This window comes from Mycena indigotica (assembly GCF_014461135.1).
Source record: "Mycena indigotica strain 171206Taipei chromosome Unknown Mind.scaff0008, whole genome shotgun sequence".
Taxonomy (NCBI): Eukaryota; Fungi; Basidiomycota; class Agaricomycetes; order Agaricales; family Mycenaceae; genus Mycena; species Mycena indigotica.
This window is the reverse complement of record NW_023503007.1, coordinates 1753700-1760765: the sequence shown is the minus strand read 5'-3', so window position 1 is coordinate 1760765 and position 7066 is coordinate 1753700. Positions and strand designations below refer to the sequence as shown.

At 49.4% G+C, this 7066-nt stretch overlaps 2 protein-coding genes across 2 annotated transcripts; one reads left to right on the top strand and one right to left on the bottom strand.

Annotated features, from left to right (window-relative positions):
* Window positions 1–3042: 3042 nt before the first annotated feature.
* MIND_00927100 (uncharacterized protein) lies at window positions 3043–4203 on the top strand (the record flags this gene model as incomplete). The annotated part of the gene is made up of 6 exons (XM_037365899.1): window positions 3043–3319; window positions 3367–3609; window positions 3653–3697; window positions 3748–3969; window positions 4019–4110; window positions 4165–4203. 6 exons carry the CDS (start codon window positions 3043–3045, stop codon window positions 4201–4203), a joined length of 918 nt encoding a protein of 305 aa, XP_037217311.1.
* Window positions 4204–5365: 1162 nt separating this feature from the next.
* On the bottom strand, window positions 5366–6842 carry MIND_00927000 (uncharacterized protein; the record flags this gene model as incomplete). The annotated part of the gene is made up of 7 exons (XM_037365898.1): window positions 6720–6842; window positions 6403–6672; window positions 6156–6347; window positions 6024–6107; window positions 5776–5973; window positions 5585–5729; window positions 5366–5532 (listed from the first exon to the last, which is right to left on the bottom strand). The coding sequence occupies exons 1-7, from the start codon at window positions 6810–6812 to the stop codon at window positions 5366–5368; spliced, it is 1149 nt and encodes a 382-aa protein (XP_037217310.1). The 5' UTR covers window positions 6813–6842.
* Between the last annotated feature and the right edge of the window lie 224 nt (window positions 6843–7066).

Genomic DNA, 7066 nt, shown 5'->3' with positions numbered 1-7066 from the left:
AGTGCTGTCTATGCCGGCCCTAAAGAATCTCATGGTTTATTGTGTTTGTGATTGATTTGTTTCTTGTCTGTATTGACTATTTGGTTGGCATCTACTAGAAATGGCAAATTTGGTCAATGTTCTACAGATTTCAAAGAAGTAAAAAAAAAAAAGTTTATGTGGGAGAAGGGCTAGGATATAGACAATCATGTCATCTGGATTCCAGCTGGAATTTCCAGCTGAGCAGAACTGCTGGAATTCAGCTGGAAACCACCTGGACCCAGATGTTGAGTTATGTGGAAACCAGCTGGAATGTCCAGCTGATTGACAGCTGTGGACACTTTGGTGGTGTAATAAGATGGCATGGTTGATATCTACTATAGCTTACTTGTTTACAATCCTACATAATCCTAAGCTTAGAATTTTTACTTGAGCAAAGATATATATATATAATATGGTTATCATCATTGGATCATCTTCTAATATGAAGCCATTTCTGTTGTTGAATAGCTGGCCACTGTCTCTGTGTTACCTTTATATATTCCCTAAATGTTTCTCCATTGTCCATCAGATGGTGGTTGATTGTTACAGCTCCATATGGATCAAAATATTGGGACAAGATATATGATGGTTCAATATTTCCATAGCCATCCCACCATACATTCTTCACATGACTTTGTAGAAGCTTCACTTCCAGCCAGGTATGCCCATGACATAACTCCATACCCAAGTATTCTATGCCTTGATATTCAAGAAAAGTATTGAATAATTCAATAAACCGGGTTCCATCAAGATCATACGGAGAAATATATTCATTACATCCAAAACCAGAGGTGTAACCACCATGTGATAGGTTAATTTTGCAAAACACAATTGATATCAAGTTTGGCATCACTCTATTGTCCCTTTTGTGACAAGACAGAAGATGCCAGAATAGCTGGGCAGGTGGAGTATAAGCTGCATATATATATTTCACATTAGATAGTTTAACAGCTACATAACTCCATGCATGTTGAGAAAATGCTGCCCAGCATATCAATTCCAAATATTCAATGTGATTTACTGCTTGAACACCTGCTAGAGAGATAAATATTTCAGATTTCACTCTCAGATCTATTCTACATGTCCATCCAATTATCACAGATGGAGAGGATGTTACAACAGATGAAGCTTGTAGCTTCCCCTGTCCAAATCTAATCTGTATACCCTCCCATGCCACTGGATAATGCCGTAGACTGAATTTGCTTCTTGGATTGCCTCTTCCATAGAACTCTTGTCCTAAACTGAGCCAATTCAGTGGTTGTGAGTGAGCTGTTTGGCCTAATACTCTATTAATCATAGACTCAATGTTGTCTACATTATACTCATCAGTCACGGCAATCTCACATTTGCTGAGATTTGGAAGTAGACTGGCTTCCAAAAATAAAGTTATATGCTGAGGAGTGTCTGAGGCCAATGCAAGGCTTTCTAAGCATTCAAGGTGGAGTTTGCCAACTGGAACAGTCTCCCAGTCAGGAATCTCATCTATCTCCAAATGAATAAGCTTTGGGAGAGACATAAGTGCAGATGTAAAGTCTAGCCAATCAGTATCCCGGTTTTCTTCACCAGAATCAATGATACAGCTTAATATGAGGGAGGTTACATTAGGCGAGTAGAGCCATCTAGTCCAGTGCTCAGCAATTTGAAGGTGCTTCAATTGAGGAAGTGCAATCCTATTGTGCTGTTCAGCACGAATTGCACGGAAACCATCTGGTGTCATTCTGTGATCTATAATCAGATGCTGCAAGCTCTTTGAATGGTTGGCTATAAGTTCAAAGAGAGGTATGTCAAGCTGATTTCCATTGAGGCAAATCAATTGTATTGCTTGATCCTTCTGTTCTAGAACTCTTTTGACCAGGCTTGCATCTACTTGAGCAAGATTTACACAGACATGGACCGGTGCTGAGAAGGAGCGCTCCAGTGACAGGTTTACCCAGGCTTCATTGGAAAAGTTTGTCACAGCCCAAAATATAGGACTGCTCACAGTAACATGTCTCCAATATGCACAGACTTGGCTTGGGGATATCCAGCTATAATCACCTATATATGTGTTGTCCCTATTGAGAAGGAATATGTTCAGAAGAACCTCAGCAGGAAGTTGGTTGATAGGTAGGTGAATGTTATGTGTCTTGTTTGTGGGAGCCTGTTCAAACTTGATTTCTTGGGGATATAGGACAAGCTCTGCATTTGCATAGGCACCCTTCTGTGGGGTCTTGAGACAAAGACTGTCTGAGCACTGTGCAGATGTCTTCTGAAGCTTTAACTTGAAAAGCCTCCCTGTATCAGATATGAGCATCTCTATTCTTATTGGGAGAGCACAGGACTCGGAGTATACTTCCCTAGCCAGCTGTGTTTGAGCCTCTGGAACTGGGTGGACATGGTGGTAGAGAGCAACAGTGTCCCTAGATTAATATATGTGAAGTGCTGTGAATGATCGGCTGTAGTACAGCTTTTCTATATTGGGCAGCGGAATGATAACAGCCTTCGTATCTACAACCTCGCATCTCCTCGCATCAATCTCCGGAGATGCCAAAAATAAGCTCGCATCAATTGGACGACAACCAAAAAAACTTGGCATCAGACGCGCACCTTCTTTCCCTCTCTCTTCCGTCATGCTCCCGCCGGACTTGTTAGACGCCACTCTGCGGCACGCGGCGTCGTTTATAGACTTGGTTTCTCAGGTGCTCGTCTGCAAGGCTTGGCATGCGGTGTTTGTGGGGCGGCGCCGGTCTGTCCTACGGGCTGTGCTGGTGAATATACTCGGGTGCGGGGACGTGGGGCTGAGCGATGCACTCGCATGTGTTGATGCTACGTGGCGGGAGCGAGACACCCGAGAGATGGACGTGGAGACACTTACGCAAGAGGAGAGCAAGACACTCTTAGAGAACGCGCGGGCAGTGGAGAAACTGGAGGCTACGTTCAGTCGGCGGTGCGTGCTTTAAAATAATTCTCGTAGCCGCCCGTTTGTGACGATTAGCCGCAGGTACAAGTCCCCGCTGTCCGCGGTCTCCATTCTCACCACCCATGAATCGACGCGCTTCCGACACGCGATGTACCGCATTGTGCAGTAAGTACTGCGCTGCATTCCAGATGCCGACCGAGTACGACCATGTCCGGGACATGCAAGAGGACAACGCGGAGCGGGATGACATTCTCCGCCGGCGAGCCACGTGGATGGACACACTCGACACAGCTGGGCTGAAGTCTTTTGCGGCGGGGGTCGTATTTCTTCGCAATGAGGCATTGGACCTTGTTCAAAAGGCCGAGTTGTTCGACGGCGAGGACGACGTGGAACACAGAGGTGCGTTGACCAATTCTTCATGGATTATAACTACAGCACGTCTGTAGGGCGGAACGACACTCTCGCATCGACTGGCCCCTTGGTAATCGCAACCGGGGACGGCGAGGAGATCGTCGACCGCCTCGGAGTCACGCTGTGGGACGGGAATGACGCTATCCCGCTGCTTGGCGAGTTCTTCGACGGCCCATTGAGGACAGTGGGCACTACGAGAGGCCTAGATGCGCCGCCGCGCACAAGCGACGCATTTAACGGCGTGTTACTCAATTTTGAGGACGAAGAAACCGTCAAATGTACGTTCTCTCGGACTTCCCTGGTATTTATGTATCTTTCCAGGCCCTGAATGCGAACATCAAACAGCGAAACTATGGCTATCTGAAGGTAAGAACGTCCACCTGTCTAGTTCTAACTCACACTGGCGCCCTGACTAGATTGGCCAGCCATTGACCTCCCCCTCCGAACGTACATGCCCGGCCGGCTGAGCGAAAACATCACCGAGATGGAGTGGCTCGGCGACATCACGGCCCTGCCGTCCTTCTCCGCCGCGCGCGTCCTCGCGAGCATAGCCGCTCCCACAAAAATGTGCACCGGATGCCTCGAGACGTTCATCAAGGAGAACGCCGTGCCTTGGCTGCTCCGCGAGAAGTGCACCGGTGCGTGAATTTTTGGATTCGGACAGGCCCAGGAGCTGATAAGAGGTAGACGCGAGCAGATGGACGCCTCCACCGGATTGTCCCGATGGTTGGGATTGCGAGGAGCAGACGGAGGTGACGCTGCATGCGCTGGAATATAATGTGAGTTGATTGCTTGTCCCGCGCTAGGTTAGCGGCGCTGACGAATTCCGATAGCATCTGTGCAAGCCGACGAGAACACTTCCGGACTCATAAATCTTGTTTTGATATTTCTGATAGAATCCCTCTCATTTGATCCCATAATCATATCTATTTTTGCAGCCTGCCCCCCGTTCGTCCACAGTCAACTCAAACACACCCTATCCAATTGCAACGCTGCGCTCTAATCTTGGGCCAATATTATTAATGTCGCTTTGGGACAATCACCACAAACTTTGAACAAAGGTAAAATCATTACCCACAATAGAAGTACGTATTGGCCTGTTTCGTTGCTGTACTGTACTATTTCATTCAATTCTGCGGGCCTGTGACCTGTGACACATGTGGCAGAAATGTGCAATTCAGCCAAGGGCTGAATTTGGTGTGACCTCCTGCTATATATGGAAGTTCTGCGCGCCATAGGGGTGGAACTTTTTGGAAATTACCATTTTGGGACGGTTTGGGACCAAAGAAATTCACTGTGACCTGTGACAGGCAGAAAATTTTCAGCCAAAAAAGTCAATGTGACCGTGACAGGACTAATTGATTGGAATAGTACAGTATTTCCTTTGCCCATTACCGCTAAGTTCATCATTTACCATATCTATTCCCGATATCAGGATCGCAGTAATTATGGGCCACAAGTTCAACAATGCCAGTCTTGCACTCCCCTTGTTGGCCACGGATATATCCTTCCGTAAGGATTAGCCTGGAGAGTTTCTTAGTAAATAGCCACGAAGAAGTAATCATACGGGTAATTGGCAAGTTCCTCTATCACCTGCTTGCCATTGAGGACCATAAATTTAACAAGTGGAATTGTTCAACGCCTAGGCCTTCAAGTTTCAGAACTTTCACTTAGGACTCTCAGTTGATTATTGAATAGTTTGCGGCCAATTTGCGGCGACAATAAGTAATCCTGAAGCAGCAAAAGCGATTGCGAGCAATGTCATATATAATATTGCTTTCGGATTTCTTCTTCTAGTATGTTGAGTCCTGTATGCCCCGTGCCCTGAGCCGTCATGGCCAACCAGCAATCCGAGAGGCCAATGACCATGCTAGGTTCTTCTATCTGGGCAGTCAACGACACTGCGATTGGGCGAGCTTGTCATCGTCACTCTTGCGTTTAATGCATTCGTCGCGTTATTTCAGAGGCTTCAATACCCTGGTTGTAACAGTAAATAACACAAGTACAAGATAAACACTGTACGCAACGGCACCGTCATCTGCGCCGCTTCTTCTTCTTGGTCGACAACCTTTCCGTCTCGATATCCTCCGCCCTCGCTGTGCGTTTTCCCAGTTCATTCGCCGGCGGCGGCTCGTCGCCCATCCTCAAGCCCAATCGCGTGCCCATCGCAAGTGTGTGGTTATGAAATGCAGCCACAGCGTCTATCCATGCCGCCCCGTCAGAATCCATCATTGACTCGATTTGACCACCGACCTGCATGGGGGTGTGGCTGCGCCGTCAGGCCGGAGACACAAGCCTCGTGTTGCTTTCCCGTGCGGCAGACAAGACATGCTTTTGAGGCCGAAGCAGCGAGCACGAGGCAGGGGACGTCAAGCCGAACACAGCGCGTGCAGGGGTGCTTGAAGGAATGGTAAGACAGGTGGAACGGAAACAAGCAGACGAACGGAGGGAACAACGACAGCGCCGGGGAGCTGCACTTGGGCGGCGGAGAGGATGCGCATCGGAGGAAGGTTGTAGAGGTGCGCCCAGCTGGGGAAGCCGGGAGGCACACTTGGCGGGTTGGTGATTGCCGGGAGCCTGAGAGGCCGGGCAGTTGGGGCTTTTGGTGCAATTGACCGTTTGGCATTGTTTCTGGCGGTTGTCTGCGCCGATGGTCGGATTCAAAACAGGCCAGGAAAGAGTAACCACGCACTGGATGGGTGTTTGCTCGTTTCACGCTGCTCGTCTGTATCCCGATGTCCGTCGACGGCCTTTTCGTTGTGGCGATTGTCGTAGGCTACGTCTATCATGACACCTCCAGCGAGCCGAGAGCAAAACAACGCACCGTATTCGGTTTCCTCATGCTCCTCGTCCTGATCTCGGTGTACTGCTCCACCTCCGACTCCGATTCACTCTCCCCGCTTCTCGTCGTGCCGATTTTGTTCGAGGGCGGAGACTGGATCATACGGGAGGTGCGGTCTGTCGCTGCCCGTTTACTATCTATTCGCGACGGCCCAGCCTTCGTTGCCGTTGCAGCCTCCACGAACCAACCGTCAGCAACAATCCAGCCCGAGAAAACCAACGCAACATACCATATTCCGGCTCTTCACGCCGCTCCGCGTCCTTGACTCCTCTTCACTGTCGCTCAACTCACTCAGCTCACTCTCCGCCTCTACCTCCAGCCGCGCAAGCCGCCTCTCCAGCTCCCCGATCCACATCTTCGCGTCCCGGGCTGGCCCTCCAACGCCCTCCAGCGCGAGCTGCATCGCAAAGTGGGCTTCTTGTAAAGCCGCATGGTCACGCATCTGCGCGTCGATCGCCGCGACCGCCTGCAACGGGTCATCCCGATATGAGTCGAGCGTCTGGGGGCATGAATCAGCCGCGCACAGACTGGCCATCGACAACGCACGTGCTGGATGGCGAGGGTGTCCGATGCTACCGCATCGATGCGGATGCGCAACGCCGCCAGCTCCAGCACGGCTGCTGCTGCGGCACTCGTCATCCTCGGGGCTTGTGGCGGTCGGGAAGAGCAGAGATCGCCTGGTCACAGAGGTGACAGCGTGGGAGTGTGATTTGCTGTCATCGAGGAATTTCTCATGGAAAAATGCAGAAGAAACGATGATTATGATGGAGTTGGTGAGATAGCATTTTCCTTGCATTTTCCACACAAATGAGAGACACATCGCTGTCAGGCTGCTATCATGCACCCGCTAAGCCCAGCACAATGCATCAAACATATTGTAATGAAAAATAGTA